A 26,729-nucleotide genomic window follows, 5' to 3' on the forward strand; every position below is an offset into this window, starting at 1 on the left:
TTTATTGTCAAAAAAACCTCAAACTTTACTTGCGTTTCTCTCAATAAATAATTTACAGTATGTACACGCGGTGACGCTCCCATGGGTCTCAGCACAGGGAGGAGGTGGGGGGGCCCTTCTTGTAACGCTCCCCCCCCTTTTGCCTACGTATTTCTTTTGTTTCCAAGTATCGGGTCTTTCTTGGCCACACTTCACCTTTAACCAGAACTGGGTCAAACACAACCAAAATAAAGTGCTTCACTGTTTGCTTCTAAAATAGGGATACCCCAACTACCGTGTGACAGCTGGCCACCACTGGAGTGCTCACCTGGACAGTGGGACTGAGCCACGCTGTAATTAAATAGACTTTCCTTGGCTGGAAATTACCCCTAAACCACAGCGCATCGTGCCGTAGGGTGATCGCTATATAGGGAAGGGAGGTCTTAAGGGAAGTATTGACTTGTTGGCACGCTGTGGCTTGGCCAGCTAAGACTGCTTTCAAGAACCTCCGTGTCTTCAAAGGGATGCTTTGCACAGCCGCTGTTTATCTACGGAGTAACACAGCAAGGAAAAAAAAAAAAAAGTTTCCTCCTACCCAGTGACAAATTTTTATTTTCAAAACTTGTGTTTTGAATTTCTAGGGAAGACAAAAACTTGGTTCTTTCTTTAACAAAGGAAACAAAAAGTCCAAATCAGCCTGGCTGAGCAATTAGTGCATTAGGAAGCTAAACTGTCCTGTGCCGCGGTCCAGTGGTTGCTCAACTCGGCGCCTCCAAACTGTGATATCCTTATTTCAACATCTCCCTAAACAGAATACCTGGGGCACCAGCAAACAAAGCAAGGAGCAAAGTAGTAAACACATCTTTTTGTTTCTTTTCTTTCCTTAAACATTTAAAAACGAATTACATCTCTTCATCTGTACAGTCACACGAGATCAATGCCAGGGCTCTATATATTAAGGAGACAATATAAATTACATCCATTGACACAATTTTGCATTTCTCTGCTGCTTTACAAATGGAGCTCTAGAGCTGTTAGAACACAATGAATAGTCACGTTGAGTATTTACACCAGGCTGCTTCTTGGCACCAGTTCAGGCTGCCAAACGAGCCTGTTCCCACCTCTTTTGGTGCTAACTTGTCTCATCGTGCCCAGAGACCTCCCTTGAGAGCAGGAGATGCCCCCAAGAGTGTTTTGGGGCTGGTTTCTGGGAACTTCCCCCTGAGGAAAGGAGGGGAAACCCATCAGGAGGTCTCCAAGACACAGACCAAAGGTGGTCTTGCTGTTTGTTCAGTGAGCGATGAGGTGAACCACAGAGGAACACGGAAAGGAGGAGATGGGCAGCACTACATGGTGGGGGAAGATTTATCGATGGTTTTGAGGCAGGGAACAGACATTTGGGGGCTGTTGGAGGGTCCTCTGCTGCATCCCATCTCCTGGCTGGATTTCTAACATTGCCCCATTTCCAATTCAAGCCCAGAAGGGCTTAAGGTGCAACTGCTCTGCAATGGGGTTGCAAGTCGCGGCCCCAGGACAAGGAGCGGAGCAGAGACCTAGCAGCAAACAAACAGCATAACACTCCTGCTCCATCCCAGGGCCGGCCAAGGCGTGGGCAGGCGAGGGGGTGCAGGGCTGGAGGGAGGTGTGGATCAGGTCTCCCACTGAGCAGCCTCCCTGCTGCCAGTTTTAGGGGACCGGGCAGCAAACGGCGCAAGGAACTCACTCGTCCAATGCCGGGCAGAAGTTACAGAAACCGCTTGAATACTGGCCAGGTTTCTCCCATTGCCGTCAAGAGTCCTCGGTGGGTCTGGGCAGAGACAAGGGAGCCAGGAATAAAACTACTGAGTGAATCAGCCGAATGAACTGGCTAAAATAGGAGATGCCCTTTGAACCACAGCAAACACAAGCCAAGGAACGTTGGCCAAGGACACATTGAGGAACGTGTCCCCCTTCCACCCAAAAGATGCCTGGCACTGGTGGCTGGGCAAGTGTGGGACCATTCCCCACCATTTTGGCCCCTTGCACCACTTTCTGCAATGATGAAGCTCTGAGGAGAGCGCAACGTGCCCGAAAAGCAGAGCACAGCCCCGGCAAGCAGAAAGCCCAGCCCCACTGTGCTGGCCAGGCTTGGCCCCATCTTGCTGCTCTGCGCCCTCCTCGTGGGCACTGCTCCACGAAGACAAAGCCATGTTCATGCACGCCAACGTCACAGTCACCATGTGCATTTTCAGGACCTGGAGGAACACTACAAGGAGGTGGGGGCTCCTCTGCACCCACACTACTGGGAGGAGGAGGAGAGGGGGAGGTGAGGAAGGTCCAGACAAGGTACAGTCCGGCAAAAAAACCTCCTGACTGGTCCCATTGGCAGCACATTCCTCCCAGGCAAGAGCTGGGAAGGTGGAGGACCTGGTGCCAAAGAAAGGGGCTGAGGTTTGAGGACAACTCATGCGGCTCTGATATCCAACCTCCTGTTGTCCAGCGCCGCCATCTCACCCCTGGTCCCCTCCTGCTCCATTTTCCCCGCTCTCCACAGTGCGAAGGAGCAAACCTCTATAACAAGCCCAACCAACACTGACTCAAACACAGCAGTGCTACCCAGAGGGTGGGGGGGGTCCCCGAGGGAGCCGTGTTGCTGGGGGCCAGGTCCCGTGTCCTTTCATAGAGGTGCAGCTTGTCTTTGTTGGAGTGAAGCATCTTCACATCCTCAAAGGCATAGTAAGCAGCCAGCATGAAGTTGACATCCCCTGTGGTAAGGAGGTCGAAGACGCAGGACTGAAAGTAGAGGTCCTCCACGGGCAGCTTTTCCCTGCACTTGGCCGTGGCCGTTTCATATGTGAAGGCCTCGGGGGAGGCCTGCAGGCTGGGCCCCTTCCTACGAGCACGACCCTCTGTGGCTTGAGCCGAGCGGATGGTCTGGAAGTCAATCTGTTGGTTGAGTGGACAACCGCGGAGGCACAGGTAGAGGCCCTGACTGTCCCGGTCCTCCACGGCGTTGACCACCTCCTCTGGCATGCGCACAGCAAAGGTGAGGTACCGGCCCACCTGCCTCACCACGATGGTGGTGCCAATGTACTTTGCCTGGATCTCAATGTGTTGGCCTGACACCTTCTCGGTGATCTTCAGGCTGTTGGCTCCATGCTTGTCCCCTCCATTCTTGGAGCCATCGGCAAAGGCAGCAGGGAGCTCGTCCATCTCTGCCTGGTACACTTTCTGGTCCACGCACTCCTGAAAGCTCTTGAAGATGATGGTGAGCTATGGGGGAGGAAAGAAAGGAACAAGGTTACAACCAGCGATGACCACTTGAGAGCACACAACCACCACCAGGAGTGGCATGGGAGGTGGAGGAGCCGGGAGCATGGCCTTCAGGTCACGGGCAGGTGCTTCATCCTAGTAAGTTGCCCCAACTTTCAGGCAACCAAACATGGCCATCAGCACAGGGATGAGGATACTGTGTACGGAGTCAAGACCGAGAGGCTGGACTGAACGTACCACCTGGAACTATGCTGTTATCTCCAGGCCCAAGACAGGAGCTCCCTTGTAGCTGGAGCTGGTTGGAGTATCACTACTCACAGGCTTGTAGCAGCATGCCCGTGCACACAGCACTGTCTTGCCTCCAGGGCCTGGCAGATGGCAGAGGGGGACAAGCCCTGACTCTCCTAGAGGTGGTGGAGCTTCTTCTCCAGCTCCCACGGCATTTACATCCCATGGGCTGGACCTCTTCCTTTCTCTGGCCACTCCCAGACCAACAGGGTCTTCTCCTCTGGGCCCAAGAACATGTCATTCTCCAGCTCAACCACAGAGACACACACAGGTTCAGCATGTTTGAGTGAGCAGGCCCTTCTAAGGGTGATATGGGCGTAGACTGAGCCCAACATGGCTCCCCACCCTTGGCTGGGCTCAAACAGGGGTCCCTTGCTGGAGGAAGGACCTCATAGCGTTTGCTCTTCCCTTGCTGACCTGGCTTTGAGGGGAAGGCTTGATGAGGAGGAAGAGTAGAGTTTGCATAAGAGGAAGAGCAACTTGCTCTTCTTCCCATGCAAATTCTACACTTTTACCTCTTGCAAACTTGCTCTTCCTCCTGCACCTCTTTCCATGAGGGAGCAGCAGTAGGGGGACCGCTCCCCCCGTGCACCCCTCATGAAGGGACAGACTGAGACCTGGCCAGAGCGGGGCAGGGCTGGAGGAGAGATGGCTCCAGCAGCTTCATGGCAGATACGCCCAAGAGCTGAGCAGGAAGGCAAAAACTGAGGCTCGCCAAGAACTGGGCTGAACACAATGGTGGCTCCCAGCACCTCTGTCCCCAGTGGTGCTGGCAAGGAGCCCAAAGCTGTCCAGAGCCCTGGCAATGTCCCTCTCTCCCACCCACTCCTCTGCTGAGTGCCCAGCTGCTCCCAGCCCTGCGGCAGCCCTGCTATCCCCTCCTCAACCACATCATGACACACCACCGTGCCCCAGATTTCAGGCTGCACTACCCCTCACATGGACCTCCTGCTACCTCCTCTGGATCCAGCCTTGCCTCTGGCTGGAAGAAGAAGGGAAGACCAGAGAACATCATGCAAAAACACTAAGAGCCCCATGGACTGAGAGGCTCTGATCCTTTCCAACAACACATGGTCCTCTAGCAATGACCCAGTAATGCTTTCCACAGCTCATGCTGCAGAACTCATGACTAATCCCTCCTCACCACAAGCCCGTGAGGCATATAACGGGTGAAAAGGCTCAATTAAGATGGTGATCCTGGAATCCAGCCTAGAAATTGCAGGTCCCTGGGGTCCTTAGGGACCACTTTCATCAAGCAAGACCTCAAGATTGAGCCGGTTTTGATGTCTTTTGGTAGGTAAGGAGTTGAGAACATCATTAAGTATCTTTATGGAGGTTTATTAGGAACAGGTCAAAATCAAAATGCCAGCTCAGGCTAAAAAGGTCTCATCCAGAGCTGAGAGGCAGTCTCTGTCCTACATGTGATTCTCTCCTCTCCCCACACTCAGGGAGAAGCAGCTCACCCAGACACAGCGGGCCAGGACACATTCCAAAAGCAAGAAGGTGCCTCATGCTGAGCCTCCCTTTTTTTGGCACAAAAAGTGGACTGTTAGCTTTAGAGCTTGTGCACTATGGAGCAAGATGACAGTTCATCAGCTCCACGTCTCTCCTGAAGCTGAGGCCATGTCACACAAGTCCTGCAGCATATTTTCACCGGCATTTGCTCAGTGTTTGCCCTGCACCTTCAGGATGTTTGTTTAGGCTGCCAAAGCACCACCAGAACAGACTGTGCCCCACACAATGCCTTGACTTGGCTACAAACCAGAGAGACAATTACGAGCCTGGGCAGAGGGGAAGGCAGTGTGAGGAGCTCAGCTCCCTCCAGGCTTTTCTCTGCAAGCTGGAGCCTCCCTGGAGGGAAGTCTCACGTCTGCTTGGACCATGGGTGTCCCCCAAAAGGTGCCACCATCACTCCTGGTCTGGCTGTTCACAGCAACCTGGAGTCCCCCAGGTGGGAGCCCTCTTAATTTGCCATCCCTGACTTTGGCCGTGATTGCCTTCTCAGCTTGCTAACCATGATGAGGCTTGACATACTCAGGAAGAAATCACAGAACATTTAAGTGAAGGTGGAGACAGAGGAAGGATGGGCATCTGATATTTATGGCCAAACGCTCAAATTCAGAGGAGCTCCCACCCAGTCCTACCCTCCTCAAGGAGATGTGCAAATGGTAGAGGAGAGAGATGGTGGAAAGAAAGGCTGTTCAGAAGCACCTCTGCCCTTGCCCACCTCTGCTCACGGGGATGTGCTTGTGGCTCACCTTGCTGGTGGCAGTGGCTGTAGAGCCAGGCAGCACCGGCGTGTTGGTGACCTGGACATTCAGGTAGTTATTGTCTATGAGCGGCCAAGCCCCTTGCACCTTGCAGGTTTGGAAAGTGTCTGTGAAAGTCCTGAGGTGGGGGTCTCCAAAGAGCCCGCAGTGGGTATAGTTGGGGGCAGCCGAGTGTTTGTGAAAGCTCTTCTCATAGTGGCAGATTTCGGGGCTGTCGGAGCGTTCCTGGCTATCCCCGGGGGGCAATGTCCGGAGGCGGGGCTGGGACGTGGGGCCATCCTTGGAGCAGTTGTGTTGCACCATCAGATCGTCTATGCCATGCACGGCGGAGTGGTAGGCCAGGTCACCTCTGCAGGTGCGGGCGGTGCGGCGGGTGCAGTGCGCGTAGGCGCGCAGGGCCGTGCAAAATTCGGGTGCCTCCTCTGTGCCCAGGTGGTGGGAGCCCGACGTGGCCGCCCAGAACTCAGAGTTGCACTTGAGGATCTTGCATGGAGACGTCACTGCGGGAGGGGAGGTAAACACAAGGTGATCAATGCTTGCATGCCTGTGTGTGGGACATCCAACTCTACCCCCACCAAGAGGCTGGTGTCCTCCTCCTGCCACCCAAACTCATGACATTGGCTCTACCGCGTGATGGGGCCTCGCTCACCAGACATGACCCTCTCACATGACCCAACTCCCATGCATCAAAGCCAAAGAAACCAACAGGATCTGCCCCAATTTAAGCCAAGAAGGGAAAGAGCATCCAGTCTTTAGATGAATGCTCCTGGAGGGGAAAACCAGAGTGGGGAAGAATGGGGTGTATTCATTAGCGGGGATAAGGCAGGATCATTAATGGGGGGGGGGGAGATGCAATGGGGTTTTTAATGTCTTTTTAGGGTTTGACATTCAAAGCTCTGTGCTGCATGAATTACCGCGCGTTGTGTCCAGACTGAGCTCTACCAGGGCAAAAATCTGTCTGCCTTCCATTTCCTCCTCCGCAGGTATGGAGAAACCCAGCCCCAGCATGACCGCTGTGCCCCAGACACACGTCGATGTGCAGAGGTTGGAGCAGGATCTGTGCCGTGACCGACCCTGCAGCTGAGCAAGCAGCCGCTCCACCATCCTCGGGGCTGCAGCGGTGCCGGGAGCAGCGCTTGCCCGTGTCCCTGTGCCCCCCCGGAAAGAAGCAGGAGCCAAAAAAACTCTGTATTGCCTGCCATGCGCCTCTGCCCAGCCCCGGGAGCCCATTCCCCGCCACGGCTCACTGAGAGAGAACAAGAGGTGGAGGAGAAAAACCGGCGCAGCAGGGTGCGGGGATGCCGGCCGAGCCCCTGCCTTCCCCTTCGCACCCACCTCGCGCTGCCCGTGCGGAGGCGCAGGCAAAGGCAGAGGGGTCTTTGCCAGGCTCAGCCGGAGCCCCAGTGCTTGCCAGTAAGGCAGAGGAAGGCAAAGGAAATTCAGATTCTGTTTCCGCCCCCCGCCCAAAGTCTGCTCGCCGGGGCAGCATGGCTTCCCTGGAGCAGACTTGAAAGCAGCTGTGCAAAAATCACACGGCCATCGCTGAACATCGCACAGACACTGCTCTGCCCATGCCAATTTGGAGTCTTGCTGGGTGAACCTAGGCTCACACCACTTAAAATTCATCGTGTTTTCCTTCCTCTCCTCTTAATCGACCCCCTCGGAGGGCTTGGAGACAGGATGGGCTCAGGCACAAACGGCAGCAGAAGGAGGAGAAGAAAAGCCCCACCATTTCCAGATGCTTTCATGGTGCCTCTTGCACGCGTACACATATGTTCCTGTCTCAGGGTTTGTTTAGAAGGAGGCTGGCATGTTCCTGTCTCAGGGTTTGTTTAGAAGGAGGCTGGCAAGGCATCTGTGCCAAAACCATTTCAGATTTGTTTAAAAAGAAAGTTACAAACCCCAGTATTGTTTCAGGGCAAACAGTATGGTTTAGTTTTAAACATTACAGTGCTGGAAACCTAAACATAGTTGGTGCTGGAAAATCAAAAAGGGAGACCAAGGTTATAAAACACTAAGCAGTCCAGCTTGAAGAAACAAGCCTGTCTCCTCTCCCTTTCCAAGAAGAGTGAAGTGCAAATAGGAAATGGTGACAGGTTCCTCACAGTTTTAAAATTCATGTTTAATAAACTCAGATGCTAGCAACAGCACCAAGAATCCAGAAGCTGTTTCATCTTGGCAGCATCCCATTTAAACCTGCAAGAAGCACTGTGGAAAGCCTTTAACTCATTATCGACCAGAGGTGACTTGATAACAACCTTTTGACCTGGGACATGGGTTCACAGTTCTGCTAAGCCACCTGCATGATGGGTCAAATTTTAAAATATTTATTATTTCATGTCCCTCTCTTTTCAGCCCCAAGACTGTGATTTTCCACCAAAGACACTAGGTATCAGTGGGCTTCCCATCACAGCCATTGGCTTGCAGCGGAGTGTATTGCTCAGCATTCCTCCTAGCTGACAGACATGATGCAAACGATTCTTGTTACCAGCACGCAGAAAAGCCCAGCTCCCCAACGCTGCCCGCCTTGGCTCTGGAGGCTATACATTCAAACACGGCTGCTGCAATGTGCGATAGCTAGCACAGTGCCTGAACTCAGAGGGAGACGGAAGGGATGGTATTTAACGCAGGCGATCGCACACGGTAACACAGTGGGAATGACCGGAGTAAGCGAGTTGCAACACACAGGGAGTGCAAGCAGGGGTGTTTCGGGGCGAGATGCTCACGGTGCGGGTGTGGGTTTATCGGGGTGGAAAATAAGGAAAATGCATCTCACTCCTTCTGACGAGAGACTGTGACGGTAGCTTTGCAGATCCCGCAGGACCCTCCCAGTGGAATACAGGAGTCAAAAAACCACGCAGGAGTGTGAGCAGTGCCACCATTGCCCGTTATCCCAAACAGTTGTGGCATCAGGCAATTAAAATCATTGCTCTCCTAGTAGTTATGCTAATGTACAGCTTGAGGATGCCTTGAGGTTGCACGTGGCCAAACGAGCTGTCACTGCAGACAGACGTGCCAGCATAGCCCTGGGAGGAGCTGGAGGACACGTCCCTGGACATGCAGGACCCACATACCCCACCTCACCTGACGGCTCGGTAAGGCACCAGGATGCACTGTGCAAAGCATCCTGTCCAGCGAGCAGTTTGCAGAGCCCAGGCTCCAGCACTCGCTGGCTGCTCCAGCCCTTCAGCTGCTGCGTAGAGGGGATTTTTTTAGTAGGAATAAAGCCACAGGGTGTTGCTCTTTAAGGACACGCTTCATTCGCTTGCACCAGGAGATGCGGGCGTGAGCTGTGGCAGCCTACGGACAGAGCAGGCTGCTGCAAATACAGCCCCCGATACTCAGTGCTAAACGCATCCCCGTGCGGAGCATCCCTCGCTGCCGCGCTGCCCCAGGGTCATGCATGACTTTATAAGGTACTGAGTAAAAAACCAACACAAACCAACAAAACCGAGGGCAGGGAAGCCCATTTCTTTCCTCCCTGGGCCTGAAGGGGGAGCGTTCTTCTTTAAGATGTTATCGCTCCGGTTTTGGCACCCGTCGTCCCCTTTTCGCTGTTTCGCTCAGGGCCCCATATAAGGCCAGATTTCCACAGCCAGGTGCCGCAGCGGCAGCGTGCGCCCTCCCCGGCCGCTCACGTCTGGGCTTTCCCGGAGATGCTTCTCCAACCATACTGCTGGGTTTGGCAAATCCCTCGTGCCGCTGGGGAGGGACCATGGCAGATAAAGGCTGTGGAGGAGAGCAGACACGACCCTCTCCCCCTCCCGACAAGCACGCCTTGCCTCGTCCCCTCTGGCAGGAACTTTGGCACAGCAGTGCAGGCTCATTTGTACCCGGGCCAAGAAACGATGTTTATTCAATTTCGCATAATCTATTTTCCATCGACTCACAATGGATCTGTTTTTCAACCACAGATGACTTAGCACAGAAACAAACCCCTCTCAAGCAGGAACCCAGCAGACCTGGGATCCGTGAGACATCCCTGGATCTGGGTGATGCCACCACCCTTGTCCATCACAAAGGGTCCTTCATCCCAGGGACAGGTGACTTCAACCCCTGGCAGCCCAGCCACCTCCCAACCTCCACATCATCTTCTTTCAAGGACTCGGTACCACACAAACCAAGGACAAAACTTCCTTCTCTACCCTGAAACCAATGATTTTGGTAAGTTTAAAGCCAGAAGAAATCATTAAATCACCTGGACTAAGACAGCCCCCCTGTGCACAGCCTGGTGCTCCATGTTTGTTCAGGTATACCTCCCATGAGGACTTCTGCGGTCTGCACAGACTGAAAAGCCACCCCTTTCCTCAGCAGGATGCTTCAGGAGTTTATCACCTTTACAAAACACGGGTCTTGGTTCTAAGTGGATTTTATCTGACTGCATTGTAAGGACATAAAAAGAACCAGCGATTTGGTCCGTTAGTAACCAGTATGTTTCCCACAAAGATATTTACACACTGCAATCAAGTCACTTGTCAATCCTCTAGATAAGCTAAACGGTTTGCACTTTTAAGTTCTCACTGGAAGGTGTTTGCCTAGCCCCACCATCAGACCTCCCCCCCAGCAGGCTTGCTTCCTGCAAAACCTACCACCCCGACGGGCGATACCGATGCGGGACACGCGCTCACCGCTCTCCTGAGGTCATCCCTTTCACCGGGACGTTGCACTGCAGTTGCACCAAGATGTGCTGTTTGGCTGCAACCTTTTCCAGAGCTCCCGGTTTGCAAAGCACCGGTCCTCCATCCTGCGAGCATCCCGTGGTCCACCTGCCCCGGTGAGCTCCCACGCGCTCAGGAGGAACCTTGGGGTATCACACAACCCAGGTCCTGCTGCTCTGCCCTCGTCATCGGTATGTTATAGTACACACTCCTAAATTAAGTGTTCAAACTTATTACATGCACACATCTAACTTTAACAGGCTTTTAATTATCAGTGCCCCGTTTTCCCTTCAGCTGGTGTCAGGTTAACTGGATTTCATCCACCCAAATCATGTTTTTTTCAGAAAACTAGCACAAAATCAACAATTCATCTGTTCTCCTGTAATTCCTCTAGCAAAGAGAATTACTGGAAATTAATTTCAGTAAGCAAAAGCCAATTCTTTTAAGACTCTTGTGTGCATGTTAACCAGACCTGTTAATTTTAAAGCGTTCACTGCTAAAAGATGTTGTTTAATATCCTCTTGGTTACTAACGGGCTGGAAAGTATTTCATCACCCACATGTGATGCAAATACATCATCCCATGTCTTTCCAAATATATGGATTGAAGTGTAGATGTGCAAGCCTCACACATGCAGTAAAAGGCTTTTTCGGAGAACACAGTAAAACGTAACTACCTTTGGCCTCAGATCTGAGCACCCAGACTTAGGCTCCTAAACACGTATTTATTTAAGTAATCTAAATAAACATATTTATGCTGACACCTCAATAGGAAAGGCACGATTCTCAGAGGTGCTAAATACCAGCAACATCTGCCAGCTTCAAGGAGATGTGAGCTGCTCAGCTCCTGGGCGCACAGCAGTCACCACCAGCACCAAAATGACCCCAAAAGAGTTAAAAAAAAAAAAAAATCACACCACTCCTCAAAAACCCAGCTGATGGGATCTCTTCCAGCAAGATTTCAGCAGTCCAAAGCAAAACCAGAGAGAATAAAAGACATCAACCCTTTGCATCCAGCCCCTCGCGCTGTGCCTGTCCCAGCAGGGAAGTCCCCCTACGCTAGCCATGCCGGTCCCACATCTTGGTGCCCACATGCACTGCAAAACTAGATACAAGGAAGACATTTTTTATGATGAAGGTGGTGAAACACTGGAACGGGTTGTCCAGAGAGGCGGTAGATGCCCCATGCCTGGAAACATTCAAGGTCAGGCTGGACGGGGCTCTGAGCAACCTGGTCTAGTTGAAGATGTCGCTGCTCATTGCGGGGGGTGGACTAGATGACCTTTAAAGGTCCCTTCCAACCGAAACTATTCTGTGATTCTATTTTATGACACGTATCGACCGGCGCCTCGTCATGCCAGGGAGAGAAGCGAGCCCTTCGGTGCTGTCCGCAGCCCTGATGGATGGGGTGTCTGGGCAGGGACCGCTCTCCTGCAGCCCCACAGGGCACCGTGGGGCGAGGAAGACCCAAAGGCCACCTGACCCAAGCTTCGGCAAAGGATTTGCCCGCAATGGCAGTGCCGGCTCTTCCAGCGACCTCCTTTGAACTGTTAATCAAGCACAATCTTGCAGAATAATAGCCTGGTTATTATTGCCTTGTTTGCATAACAAAGAGGCCCAATAAAACTGATTTGACTGTGCTCAGAGGGGGTGTGAAAGATCAGCCCTGAGAAAAGAGCTGCAGGAATGCAGCAAACTGCTCCAAAGCCTCAACCCAGGAAGAAAGACAATGCAATTTGCCATCAAGAAAAGCCCAATAGACCAATAAATTACCCATGTGCAAAGGGATTAGATCAGGTTTCAGTTGCACTGAAGTGGGGGGAGGAGGAACAGGAGGAGGGAACTGAAGGAGAAAAATAAACCTGACTCTCTTAAAGTGCTGCAGCTCTTATTTTGCAAGGGCGGGCATGGGGAGGTTGGCTCGCAGGGGCCACCTTCCATGCTGGGGCCTGGTTTTGCATTCTCTTCCACTGGCAAAAGCAGCAGATGCATTAAATCCAGGCAAAGGACGTGTTGATAGAGTGACTCTAGATGTATTAGACAGCACACCTCAATCCACGCTCCTTCTGTTAACCCAGTCCTCATCTTGCTCAAGAGGATGCTGGGGAAAGGTTTTCTCCAGTTTCTTTAAGTCAAAAGAGGGACCCAGAAGGAGTTTTCTCGTTTCAGCCTGTGTCAATCACTAAACCATCTGGACGACCTGCCACGGCCAACTCCCTGTTGTCCTCAGCACCGAGTTCATGGCCCCCCACCTCTCCTCTCCTGGCGTTGCAGACACACGGGGCAAGCACAGGCAGGAAAAAAGCAGAGTCAGTGTCTTCACCGGCTACAGCACGAACCGTTGGATGCGAACCGTTGGATGCTGCCGAAGGAGCCCTTGATCACTCCTGTCACTTAGTCAGCTCTTTTGGTTCAGGGAGTCAGCTTACCGCTGACCCGGCATGCTTAGCGGGGCCAAATGCGTCTCTCCCCAGCCCCCCCCGGCCAGCATTGCTCCTCCAGGCTCACCTCGACATCCCCACGCAGGGAGAATGGCGAGCAGACACCACTGGAGAGGGCATCAGCCACGGAGCTTGCAGCCCAGAGCCACGACTGGCTGGTGATGCTGCTCTGAGAATTACCGGAGACATGACGGGCTGAAAGGAGGAACCAGCGTTTACAGCCAAAGCAGCATCAGAGTTGTAGACTTTGCTCTTAAATCTTCATCCTGGGATTCGGGCTTCAGCGCTGCCTTTGCCGCAACCGTTGAGCTTTCACCTGCTCGGAGGCAGCAGCGCTGGTGGATGGGTTGGAGGATGCGGGTTTTGCTCCACGGACACAGACTGTGAGCTGCTGGATGGAGGACGAGGAGAAGGGAGGGAAGCCATCTCCTCTGCTTCTCCATCTGCAGAAGGGCGCTAACGAAGCTGGCTCCCCGCCACAGTGTGCTGTGGGTTGGAAAGCGGTGCTGGAGCTGCACACCTGGGCTTTCCCTGCTTTCATCAACAGCTCTCAAGAGCTGGTAAATCTTCTTGAGGGGAGTGGTCCATTTTACAGATGAGGACACTGAGGATGTGAAGGGTTTCACCCAAGATGAGCCCAGTGTGAAGAAGTGCATTCGCTCTCTCATCCCCCACATGAAGCATCACCCTCAGTTTCCTCCCCCAGCCAACGCCACCCATGTCCCCATCCCTCTGAAGCAACGGTACTGGGACAAGGTACCCCTGCCAGCCACCCCCATCGCCGAGTGTTTCAGGTTCCCAGCAGACATCGCTCTCCCCACGCCAAAGCTGCTTTCCCAGGGTGCCTTTGAAGGCATGGCTGCCACCCACCAGCGCCCGGGGGCCCCCCAGGTGTGGCAGCGGGTCCCTCGCTCTCCTCCCCCTCACCCGGGCCGCGGCGGGGCTGGCAGGGAAACGCTTTCTGCTTACAGGTGTGGATTCCCTCTAGGAATAATCATTCCAGCCGTGCTCTTGTGAAATTTCAACCCTTCAAACACAGAGGTAAATGAGACACGAAACGAGGAGATAGAGAAAAGCCTGGAGCACATAAATCTGGATGAGGCAAATTTATACAATTAAACGCTTGCCAAAAAATTGCGGCATCTCAATCGCAGGTGTTGGTTTGTTTGCAGGGCGTGGGGTGGCAGCTGTCCGGCTGGCAGGCGGCAGCCCCGCAAGCCCACCGAAAAACCACGCAGGCACCTGACTGATGCTGGAGCCGCACCTGGGGACACGCAGGGATCTCGTGGATCCCACCTGCAGGCTGCGCTACCACCCGGCACCAGACCCACTCCCCATTGTTTGCACCCCATGGAAGCCACAATATCAGCTCCTCCTTCACAGCCACAGACCTTCAGAGGTTTATTCATTTTTAAATGCATTTGATTGCTGTCCCCCCCCGGGCTCAGGTTTTAATTTTAGGAGAAAGAGTAACTTTCTAAGTGGAACCCACCCTCCCAGTCCCACTGCTCCCCACACTCCTATCCCCAGCACAGTGATGCTCTCACATCACTGTGGGCTGACAAAGCCCAGAGCCAGGATCCATCCCTAAAACGTCCTGCCACATGTCCTCATCATCTCAGAAAGGGTTGGCTGGCGTGTGTCACAGGGCAAGGAAAAAAAGATAGCTTGTCTGAAAAGCAAAATGCTATAGACCATTACCAGGGCTTTGGGGACCAAAGTCAACAGCTGTCCAGGAAGGAGAGGAAACGGAGGGAGGAGAAAATACTTTGGGCGCAGGTGGAGCTTGCTCTCTGCCTGACCCATAAAACCCCCATATATGCAGGGATAGCTCTGCTCGCTGGGAATTAAATAGCTAAACTCCCCTGGATCCTCACGAAGCGGAAAGTGGGATTCGACACCCTTCTGGTGCTCCACCCTGAAGGACTTACTGTTCTCGCATCTGCCTCCGACTGCCCCACACACCATGGCCGGGCTGTTAGACAGAGCGGCTCAGTCTGTGCCTACGAGGGCTGTGTGTGTGTAGGAGCCAGCTTGTTCTCCGCAGTAAGAGCCCGATGACTTCATCAAGGGGATGGCATCTGGTTTTGCAGTTGGCCATAATTCAATTCTCCCCCTTGCTGCAGGAATTTCAGCTGGTGAAGCAGTGATTTACTCAGCCGGGCTGCACTTGAGTGCAAAGCAATCTTGAGGCTACAATCGAACGCCCTGTTATTTTGAGAGCTCACGGACAAGGGAATAAATATCTTCTCCTTTTCATCCCAGTAGTTGCCAACTGCAGGGTACAAAGCTTTTTAAAGGCATTTAAGGGCTCTCCTCTTACAAGTGTGTTCCGGGTAACATACACGGCCAGGCAGGGCCCTGCCTGCACAGATTGCTCCTGATCTGCAGCATCAAGGCAGGATTTGCCAGGACAGCCCAAAAAAGGCCAGGCACCCCCTCACCTGCCTCACCACAGCTGCATCTCTGAGCATCCCTCATCCTCCCCAAAACCCCTTCCCCGCTGCCCCATCACTCCTGCCTTGCAGCAGTCCCAAGTTCACCCCAGCCCCCCTTCAAACCACCTGGGACCCTAACGCTCTTCTGGTCCTGGGTTCCTACACTCCCCCTTACACCAAGCTTGGTGTCTGCTCCAACGGGCAAAGTAAACCCAACCAAACCCATCCAGATAGACCAAACCCCCTCATCTCTGACCTTCTTTGCTGTCCTGCTCATCCCTTGGGAGCTGTAGGACTCAACTGGGGGGTCTCCCAAAGGACTGATGGGCTGAGGAGGGGCTCGCTCGGGCCGTGCACTGCTCTGCGAGAGCCCGTGGTTGCTGTATGGAATATGCCCATCAGGGACCCAGAAGAGACATCGCAAAGCTCATTGTCACTGGGGCCTGATCCAGCATCGCAGCCTGGCTCTCCAGGGACAGCAGGCTGGTGCAGAGATGGAGCAGAGCCCCCAGGTTAGGAAGTCTTTATGGCTGCCCAGCCCTGTGAGCACCTTAATGTGCACATCTGACTCGGCACGGCTGTTCAGATGTGCAGAAGAAGGAAACCTCAGCTGCTGCCATGATAAATCCAAAGTTACTCTTAATATCCTCCCATTCCCAGTAACCAAGGGCCACAAATTTCAGGATTTTCTGTGGAAAAAAGCAACATATCCTCCCATGTACATTAAAAACAAGGCACCTCCTTCCAGCCCCACAACAAGCCTTGCTGCCAATCGCCGAGAACTCTCTGTTCCAAGTACGAGAAGACCGGCTCCGAGCAAGCAACAAAACAGGGAAGCCAAAATATTTCCAGGTTTACGTTTGAATCCCTCCCTTCTCCTCTGCCCTGACAACGTCCCACACAGGCGCACTCCTCCCCTGCCCCTGGCCCGGCTCCCCATTCACGGCGCTGGGGAGGTGTTGTTTTAACAGCCCCTAAGCCCCCCTTCTCAATTTCGGCTTAATGCTGCAACCACGTCCCTCCCTGCTGCTGAGACAAAAGCCATTTATCAACGGATCCGATACACCTCCAGTAGGGATGGATCCTTATCTGGAATCAACCGCATTGCCCTGATAAACCAAGGGCAGAAAATTCCAAATTATTTTGGAGGCAGGAGTGTATTACAGCCGAAAAGACAAAGCGGAAGACAAACCGGGAAAGCCAAAGCAAACCGGAGTACAAGACAGCAAAGCCTGACATCTGGGTCAAAACACCCAGGGCCAGATTTTGAAGGTACAAAAGGATTTGCAAGAGAACTCTGCACAGCTCGTACTGGGAGGCACAGGTGGGGGGTCAGCCGAGCACCCCAGGAAATCAGGGTCCCAGCTGGGAGGGGAGAGCACCCATGAGCATCCAACGCTGGGACTTGGCACAAGCCCTGAGCAGGACTCCTGCCAGGGAAACTGTCAGCAGTGGCCTGCTCTGCCCAAACCGCCTTCCCCAGCTGCCCACGCTCAGAGGTCACCCTGACCCATGAGGGGGGACCCACGCAGGGGGAACCCACGCCGGTGCCCCCAGCTCAAGCATTTTCAGACCAAGGGGCCGCCCAGGAGGCAGCGGGGTGAAGCCATCGGTGTGAGAGCAGCAGAAGCGGGAATCCAGCCCGGGGTGTGCACATAGAGGGGGGGTGTTAAGCAAATAAATAAATAGGGCAGGACTCGGCGAGGCACTGATCTGACACGCCGAGCGCCCGCTTGGGCAGCCTCCAGCGGCCCCGCTCACCCGGGGCTCTCAGGAGGGGTGCGAAGCTTCCTCGGGGCTGGAAACCTGCTAAGAACCCACCAATTCCCAGGAAGCACAGGGAAAAAGGGGGAAAAAGGATATGCCAGGGAATAAATCTCCCCCTTTTCCCCACCTTCCCACCCCAAAAAGCTTTCAACGAAAGCCCCCGGCATGCTCCCAGCCCTGCGCGCAGGGAGCACCGTCTCCGCCTGCGCCCCGCTCCCGCGGGCTCCGGATCGCCCCGTTCTGCCAGTTCTTTGCACCTTATTTGACTGCTGAAGGGAGAATCAAACAAAGCAGCCAGCCAGATCTCCTATCAAGTTCTTTCTTGCACCGTAAATCTCACAGCCTCAACGCTTTGCAACTCAAACGCTCCGAAAAGGGCGTTAAGCAACACATATGGGAGCAGGTCCAGAGTTTCTAGAAAAAAACAAAACAGGGGGTTCAGCTTCCAGCCTGCTGGGAAGTCCCCTGGGAGAAGTGGGGTCCAGGGACACCTCAGTGCGAAGGGCAGCGCTGGAAAGGTTCGTTTTCCTGCAACAGGGCTAAGAGGGCAAAGGGGGGGGAGGAAGGGCGTAAAGCAGTTATTTATTTATTTATTTACTACATGTGTGTGCAAGACTGCTTCACCTACGGTTATGCAAAAGAAAGGCAGAGGCGATTTCAAAATTAATAATTTAAAAAAAAAAAAAAAGGAAAGTTTTTACTAAACTAAAAAGGTAAACGGGGAGATTTAAGCGTTAGGGCTTTTCTTTCTCCCTTCTGCTTTCTCTTTTTCCCCCCCTTGCAAATGAAAAAAAAAAAAAAAAGGAGGTAAAGAAACTGGAGAGTTTTGGAAGGAACAAATCCGCCTCTGTGGACTGGGTTTCCCCTCCCCCAACAAAAACAAGCACTCGGGGCTTGAAGGAATTTGCAGGCAGAGATCTGCCAAAAACATTGTGAAAAACTATGGGGGATTCATTGGAAACAGATGGCGTTTTCAGCTGTAATTCTGAAATTCTCTCCTTTTCTGACACAATACAAACAAACTGGGGCTGGGGAGGGGGCAGGCAGAGCCCAGCAGTAGGTGCGAGCGGCCGGGGGTGCGGGGCAAGGGCCGGCGGGCGAGGGCTCGGCCGGGGGAGCCGATGTTCGCAGGACCATTTGCCATCCCGCCCTCGGACAGCGCAACAGCTCCCGCCTCGGTCGGAGCAAATTTTCCAACGAAATAATGGTGCCGACTCCAAAAAAAAAAACCCCAGCCCGAGGCCGGGGTAGGGGGGCGGCGGGGAGAAGGGGGAGCCCGCTCCGCTCCGCCCGCGCATCCTCCGCCGCCCGCCGCGCTGCCTGGCCCAGGTGAGCCCCGGGGCCGTGCTCCCCCCCCCGGTGGGGCTGTGCAGCCCTTCCCCCCCCACCCCGGACACCCGATCTTCCCGAAATCACAAAGCAACGACCCTCTTTACCCCCTCCGCAACCGCTCTCTGGCTCTTCCCTTCCCGGGGGTGGGGGGGGGGGGGGAAGCTCGGAGCGCGGACCCCCAACTGCACTCAAGGGCAAAAATTTGGCATCTGGGGTGTTAATGTGTGCCCCCCCCCCGCTTCCCCTCAAGGCACAGAGCACACCCGGGAACGGGAGAACAACGTAACCTGCCTGGCGCTGTCAGAAACAACCCCCGGCTGCCTTCGCCCGGGTTTGCTTTGATTTCGACCATCTCCTTCCTTGTGGGATGAGGCAGCGGGGAGACAAAGAAGATGAGGTCAAGGAAAAACACCCACCGCAACTGCTTGGGGAAAAGGGAACGGGGGGAGACACACACACCAAAACTGAGCCCCACTTGCTTATTTTAAACATGTGGCAAACTGCTGCAAAGAGAGGGAGAGAGAAAGAGGCCCAGAGACAGGGGGGAACTGAGGCGGCTATCCAAACGCTGCGAGAAATACAGGGGAAAAAAAAATATCTTCAAATAAAGAGGCTGTTCCTTACCTGAAGGGAAGATGCAGAGAAAGACAGGGAGGATTTGGAAAAGTCCCAGGGCTGTGGATCCTGCCCCTCTCCCCATACCCATCCATCCAGCTCGAGCTTTAACCACTATCCTCTCCCTGGAAGAAGAGTTTAAAAAGAAAAAGAAAAAAAAAAAAAAGAAAAAAAAAGAAAAAAAAAGAAGGGAAGAGAGGAGGAGGAAAAAAAAAAAAGGAAAAAATAAATCAATCGAAAGAACTGGGAAAAAAAATAAAATCAAAAGCCCCACATGGCTCCGCGGAGCGGTGCAGGGACGGGCGGCCCCAGCTCCGGGCTCCGGTGGCCTCCGCACTGAAAGATTACACAGACTTTTTCTCCTTCTCCTCCTCCTCCTCTCCTTCCCCTCCCATTACAAAACAGCCCAAACCATCAATCATCCCGGCTGCCTTCCAATGTCTGCATCCTCTCCCTGCGCCTCCTCCACTCCGGAGCGCGGCCGCCCGCCTCCCCGGCCATGCTCCTCCGGCGGCGTGGAAGGGGCGGAGGAACGAGCGCTGTGCACCGCAGCCATGGGAGGGAGAGGGGGAAGAAAGAGCACGGGGAGACCCGGACAAGGGGATTATTGCTGGGGGTCGAGCCACCAAACTCTCCCGTGCCCTTTGGGGAAGGGGGTCGGGGGGGTGGGGGAGTGGTGGTCCCACACAGGGTGGGCTGCGGGAAGGGTTCTTGATTTTTTTTTGCCCTGTCTTCCCGCCGTCATGCATCCTAGCTCGGTTGCAATTTGGGAGAAGGGTGTCCTCCCACCCCATCGGGGTCGCACGCCCTCCCTGCTTCTTTCCCATGGGCCTAACACGAGCGCTTTGGATTTCCCCCAAATTAAGCAATTTGGGGTAATGGGGCCGTTGCACAGCAGAGAGGGGAAACTGAGGCAGGGACATGCTAGGCAGCTTGTGCGGGGCAGGGATTGCAAAAGCGATGCAGTGGCCCCCGGCCCACTTGGGCATGGCCCCCCCAGCCCAAGGAGCTCCTCCATGCCACCCCAGCCCTGGCTGCGCAGGAGGTGCAAGCGTTTCACAACCTTTCCAGGTCATTCACCCGCACAGGCACTGGCAGCGGTGAAGTAAGCCCAGATGACTCAGAAACAGCAAGTCTCATAGATCCTTATCATTAGACTGACGCTCCTCGGAGAGGGGGACGACTGTCGGCGATCCCCGAATCTAGCTGCCAGCCTGCTGAGGACTAATGGAGAGGACTAAGGTGTACCTACACTCTCTCAGGACCTCCACCACAGCCTAGTCTGCACCACCAGCCCGTGTATAGACCCGGATGTTCAGCTTTCCCTGGGGGAAAGTCTCACCAGTTGTGTTGGTACAGTTGTCCTGGGGGGTCTCACTTTACAAGCACCCCTTAGAGACCCTTTGGGCAGCCCCCCGGGCAGATGGCAGTCCTGGGAGCGCCCTCCCTCCTCGTGGGCCACGCAGATGGAGCAGCAGCTCAAAGCACACAGGCATTTGCCTGCTGGGCTTCAAAATCCTGCCCTTTTCCACCTCCTGCGATGCCATACCGGAGCATGAGGAGGTGAGATTGGCTCTGCAGCCCCACCATCCCAGGGGTCTGCTCCACCCAGGAAAGGGCTACGCCAGGAGGGAGGCATCCCCTTAGCAGCCCACTTGGATCTCTTTAAAACTTCCCTTGAAGGATGTTTCAGCCACAGTGAACTAAGACAACTTCCCTTCCGAATGAGAGTGCCCACGGGTGTAATGCGCTTTAATTAATATACTTTAACTTCCCTGTTTTGGATCATTAGCCCTCCTTTGATTGAGTGCCCCTCTGCCATCCTAATGTTTCATCTCCTTTCTCTTGGGGATCTTATACAAACAATAAAAGGATGCTGGTTGTCTTACACAGCCCTTCTCCCAACTCTGTAAATGCCCTTTAACAACAGGTCTTTCCTCCTGCAGCTTGGTATAGGCCTGGGACGCTCCTTGACTCTGCTTCTAGTCGTCTTTGGAAACCCCCTTCTCCTCCACCTCACAAACATCCCTAAGGATGCTTTTTGGAGTGATGGTAGCTTAAAGTTTCCAGTAAGAGTTTGCGACCAGTAAGTGTTTGTGATCTCCTCCCTGTCGCAGATTGAATCTGTGATTCAGCTACAACAAATACCCCATGGAAGGCAAGGTGAGGAAGAGGAGATGGGAGTAAATATCCAAGAAGCAAAGGTATCGATGAATACCTATCTAGTTCTCCTTGGGGGGGGTTGAACCCCCTTGCCTCCAAATGAAGGAGGAGCTTTACTGGGGCTTTATCCGGGCTGCAACAGGAATTAAAATGCTGAAGCTTTTCCATCTGGGACCCAGATGGGTTCCAAAAATCCTGGGGCCTTGCCCACTTGACTGGAGATCTGTCTTGGTCCTGATCCCCCTACAGCTGCACTCAGGTGATGTCCACTAAAGTCAGAAGGAGCTCTGTGTGCAGAAGAGCTGCCAGACCGGGCTGAGCTGGGCAGGAGATGAAAGCTGGCAGGCCGGATCCAGACCTGTAGCAAAGGCAGTGTGGGAGGAACGCCTACTCGAAGCACCTCTTTGTGGGGGATGTCAAACAGGGGCAAATATGTCCAAACCCTGCCAGCTGCTGCTACCACCCAAGAAGAAATGCCTGCTGATGGGACGTGTAGGCAGCTGGAGCTGGAAGGGGCCTGGGGAGGCTGGAAGGAGCCTGGGGGGAGGAGGAAGAGGGTCCACAAGCTGGGGAGAGCCCAGGCAGGGGGGGAGGAGGACCAGGGGATTACGTTTCAGACCCCAAATCACTTCGTCTTGCTCTCACCCTGTCCTCTTGCAATGCAACTTTTGCTTTTAACTCAATCTGAAAAACATCACTTCTGCTGTTATCTCGGCTGATGACATATAGCATGATCTATTTATTTTTAACTCAAAAAAAAGTCTGAATTATGAACTTTTAAAATCCAGCTGCTAAATAGCTGCTGTGAGGCTGGTTTGATTGTTTGACCTAAAGCATCACTTTGGTATTGCCGTTTTGTGGCAAGCTGACACATTGCAGTGATAGACTGGAATCCAGTTTGAAGCATTATTTTTTAAATAAGACCCTTGTTGGAGCTTCTGCCTTTGGTGTAGGGAAAACTGTGCTGCCATAAAGCAACGGTCCGATGCCCCTGGCTCCAGTTTGTAAAAATTTCTCCTTGATTTTGCTCAGTTGCATCATGCATTGCAAATGGGATTGCTGTTTTTGGCACCGATCAAAGCAGCGGATTTCGCTGGAGAAAACAACAGATGTGTCCAAAGTGTAACTGCAGAGCAGGAAAAGGCCCCAAATAAGGTGTGTTTCTGAAATCCTGCTCCCCCTTCCAGGTTTTTCAAATAACCTTCACCTTTCTGATTAGCCGAATCAAAGACCCGGACTTTAAATTCCCTACTGAAATGCAGGTTATGTGAAATTTGGATCTGTGCCTTGCTTAATGGGGATACCTAGGCTTGGAAATGTGGAGTGACTGCATTTTCCCCAGTTTCTTTCCTTCTCGAAGCCCAGCTGGGGCTCCCTGTTTAGGCAGTGCTGAGCCTGATGCTCTTTGCAAACGGTATGTGGGAAACCACCCACCGCTAAAATGCAAACACCTCTGAGGCACAGCGGAGTTATGCTGTGCAGCGGCTCAGCTCCGGGGGCAAAGGCACCTCCATGGTCACATACAGGTTCATTCCCGTGTTTGGTGTCATTCCGGAGGGGTGACGTGCATCTGAGTTTCTGGGTGACGCGGAAGGAGAAATCATAGCATTCCGCAAGGTATTTGCAGGATGAGCAGGAAGATCCCAGCTCCCAGGGGAAACTCAGCTGGGATCACTCGTTTGAACTTTACTTTTCTCTGCCCTGTGTCACACCATGCACGGCTGTGGGCTTCAGTGGGACTGAATGAACGTGTCTAATTTGAACCCTAAGGTTTACAGATGATACCTCCCCTTACAGCCTTCCTAATGGAATTATTCACTACCTGTAATTATATGGCTAAAATAGTAAACATGGGTATTTCTGAGGACTGTAACTAGTAGTTAGAGGAATGGATGTCAGGGCTCCTGGTCTGCTCCTGACTCTCCCATGAACTTTCTGCGTGGCCGCTCTTCACGCAACTATCTCCGCACAGCTTCAGCACGTGCCTTTCCCTGCTCTGCCTCAGGACAAGGCGTTCAACGCACGCTGCTCACGGCCTGGCTGGGGTAAGCTGTGATCACCCGTGCGGGAAGCTAATCCTGAAATGTTCTGCAATAGTATGTGTTTGGGGCAAGCAGCAAAAGGGAAATTGCTCCTTAAAGGAGGAAGAAAGGAAGTTTGGAGTGGAACCCCCCAATTTGTTGTCTGGGGAGGTTTGACAACTGATTCCAAAATGTTTGTGGAAGTAAAACCAAACACCTGTGCTCTGAATAATTATTAAAGAAAAATTCTTACTAAAGTAAAAAACCTCTGAAGAAGACTCTGCAGTAACAGCCACACCTCTCGTGTTTGCAATACTGGAAAATGCTGCTTTTCATTTTAAAGACCCTCCTTTCACTCATCATCATTTTTTTTTTATCATTTTACAGTTTCCCTGGCTGACAGCATGAGCAGACGCCCTCCCTGAGCTGTGCACCTCGAAGCTGCCAAATACGCATCTAAACCCCCTTTCCTATTAACCTGCCGGGTTACTAACCTACTAACCCTACTAACACCACTTGGTAAAGCAGCTGACAGGGAAAGTGTCCCATCAAGGTCTCTCTGGTGCCCTGCACTGAACTTTCACAGTAGGTGGATGGGGCAGGCGGAGGTGATGGCACGGAGCTGGGCTCCGAACGTCGACCCACTCCTGCGTAGCAAAGCGAGAGAAGAGTCTGCTGGTTTAGCTAATCCACGTCCCCACAGCCGCCCCTGTGAACATCACACTCGCCGATCTGGCGATGCAAAGAGAGGCCAGTGGGTCGAAAGTGGAATAAAATACAGCTTTATAACACCAATAAATACAATGGTAAGAATGTTTTGTTGACCCGTATCTTTGCATCCACAGATTAACTGATTAAGAGCAGCCCCAACTGGAGTCGCTGTGGGTAACCCTGATGCGGGCTCTCTCTTCGAAGTGCTCACAGCTCACAGCCATAAAAGTCACTTCGAAATGCTCGCAACCAGCCAGGCTGGACAAGGGGAAGGGAAGATGGGCTGGTGGAAAACTTCCAGTCTCACCCATGACAGAAAGCAAAACAAGCAGGGATATTTTCAGGCAAATAGAGTTCATCACGTCAACTTTTTTGACTGGTGGCATTCATTCATGTCTCTCCCCTTCCCTTGCTTGCAAAGCCTTGAGGGTGAGGCCTGACTCCTACACATGGGAGCATGTAACCATCCCTTGTTCGGCAGTGTTTGGAGGACTGGCTGGAATTCACCATCTGTATATTTAGTTCTCTGCAGGGAGCGGGTCTTCCTGGCCCAGATTCCTCTTTGGACTAAATATCAAGCAATATCTCTTTAGTGTATCTTCTTCACATCTGGGCTCCCCTCTAAAAAAACAAAAGGTGGTCTGGGAGGTTCCCAAGAGCAAGTTCGAATGGTCAAATGTCAGCTCAGCAGAAAAGATGGATAAATCTCAACTGCCAAAAAATAAACAGCACAGAAAAATTGCAGAGAACTGGATGTTTATCAGCAGAGACAGAAACCAGTCTGTGTAATGGGACAGTCTTTCTCTGCTGCTTTTAAAAGCTACTGGTATCTTGAGAAAGTGCAAACATAGCTCCCTAATTCCCCCCGCTCCAAGCAACAGGTCAGCTAAGGACATCTCCTGGGTCTCATTTAAAGGTAGAGATGACCTGGAGTGTTTGCAAATGTACATCTTCCACTCACTGAGAAAGGGGCGTTTGAAGGATCCTATGGAAAAAGCTCTGTGAAACCCAACCACCTTGCCCATGTCCCCACCTATCAATTCCCGACAGCAATGGCCAAAAATACAAGCCCACCGCAGGACGCCTTTCCTGTGCTGTCAGTCATGAAACACGAAGCGACAGTGTCATCAGCTGATGTAAAACTTTCTCCTGAATGTATGCGAACGAGACATTCCTTCTTATGGGAAAAAGAAACAAACCAACAACTTTAATCCAGCACTTCCATAGGTATTTCAGCAAATGAAACTGGGAGTTTTTGTGGAGAGGGAGCAGCTCGGAGGTGGCACTGGGAGTCCTCCCGGGTGTGCCCAGCTTGGCACTGGGGCTGAGCTGGGGCTGGAGCTAGGGCTGAGCTTGGGCTGAGCTGCGGCTGGAGCTAGGGCTGAGGCTGAGCTGGGGTTGGGGCTAGGGCTGAGCTTGGGGCTGAGCTGGGGTTGGGGCTAGGGCTGAGCTTGGGGCTAGGGCTGAGCTTGGGGCTGAGCTGGGGTTGGGGCTAGGGCTGAGCTTGGGGCTAGGGCTGAGCTTGGGGCTGAGCTAGGGCTGGGGCTGGGGCCGGGGCCAGGGCCAGGCCCCACTGGGTGGTGCTGTTATCCCTACGCCGTCTGCAAAAGTATCCAGTTTATAAAATAAATGCAATCCAACGCCGCCTTAAACCACATGACATAACAGCAGCTTGCGAGCTCCCATTAAAATCTCAATTTGGGGAAATTGATTCTACCTCTGAGCAATTGCGATGCAATTACTCCAACAGGCAGCAATCAAGAATCACATCAAAACACCACCAAACTTTCATCTCCTGCCTCGCAACCACCACCACAACAAAAAGCACCTGTCTCGCAAACACAGCCCGGTTTCCTTAAATGTATATACTATTTAGGAAGGGCAACGTGCAGGTCCCAATGTGGAAGCAAGTCTCGACAGGGGCTGCTCTGGCTGGTGCCTCTGAAATGTCCTGACTGGGGGCTATATTCTGCTCCCCCCACCCTGGCTCCTGGCTGAGGTTATGGGCTATTTACAGACTCAGTTCATCAGAAGCAAAGTCTCCCCCCCGGGCCAGACACGCTCCAGCTGCCCATCCTCTCCCTGCGCACAGATGTGGCCGTCCCTGCCCACGTCCCACATCTGTCCAGCTGTCACACACCCCAGTCCCCTCCTTTCCCTTGGAGCTCGCAAACACCCCAGCGGTTTGCAACTACGGGACTTAGGGGAAAGCTTTGTGTCCCCGCAAACGAAGCGCTTCGGTCTCGATAATCACGATCAGCCCCGCGATGAGCTACCCAAAGGAAAGGGGAAAATACTGGGGAGGATATTTTCAGTTTTCCTCAGTGGTCTGCAAGGAATTACTCGATTGACTTAGCCCAGCAGGGTGCATTTTTAGTGGCAACCATCAGAAGGGAGGATAAATGAATAACCGCATGCACGCCAGGCTAGTGTCGAGCCGGACAGAGAGCGCGAGCTGGGCAGAGAAAATAGGAAGAATCGAGGGGGTTTTTATAAAAACGGCTCGGGAGGAAGGAGGCAGCCGGGGACCGGGAGCGACAGCCTCAACAGGTCCCGCGGAGGAAGGGCCATGCAGGGAGCCGGGGCAGCATGCGGCCGGGGGGGCCCCGCGCAGCCCCCCGCCCCCGCTTACCTTAGCGGCCGCATCAGCCTCTCCAGCCCGCTGCGGGGGTCGGTGCAGGGAGCGGCGGCTTTTTGGTTGGCTTTTTTTTGTTTGTTTTTCCCAGGAGGGGGGAGATAAAAATAAACCCAAATAAAATAAAATTAAATATTAAAAAAAAAAAAAAAAAAAAAAA

General features: G+C 53.1%; 1 protein-coding gene across 1 annotated transcript; it reads right to left on the bottom strand.

The window, feature by feature from the left end:
• Window positions 1-26,729, bottom strand: RGMA (repulsive guidance molecule BMP co-receptor a). Its single transcript, XM_075764073.1, has 4 exons — window positions 26,567-26,729; window positions 19,049-19,164; window positions 5,778-6,289; window positions 1-3,231 (listed from the first exon to the last, which is right to left on the bottom strand). The coding sequence occupies exons 1-4, from the start codon at window positions 26,578-26,580 to the stop codon at window positions 2,530-2,532; spliced, it is 1,344 nt and encodes a 447-aa protein (XP_075620188.1). The 5' UTR covers window positions 26,581-26,729; the 3' UTR covers window positions 1-2,529.

The sequence above is a fragment of the Balearica regulorum genome, chromosome 12, assembly GCF_011004875.1.
Source record: "Balearica regulorum gibbericeps isolate bBalReg1 chromosome 12, bBalReg1.pri, whole genome shotgun sequence".
Taxonomy (NCBI): Eukaryota; Metazoa; Chordata; class Aves; order Gruiformes; family Gruidae; genus Balearica; species Balearica regulorum.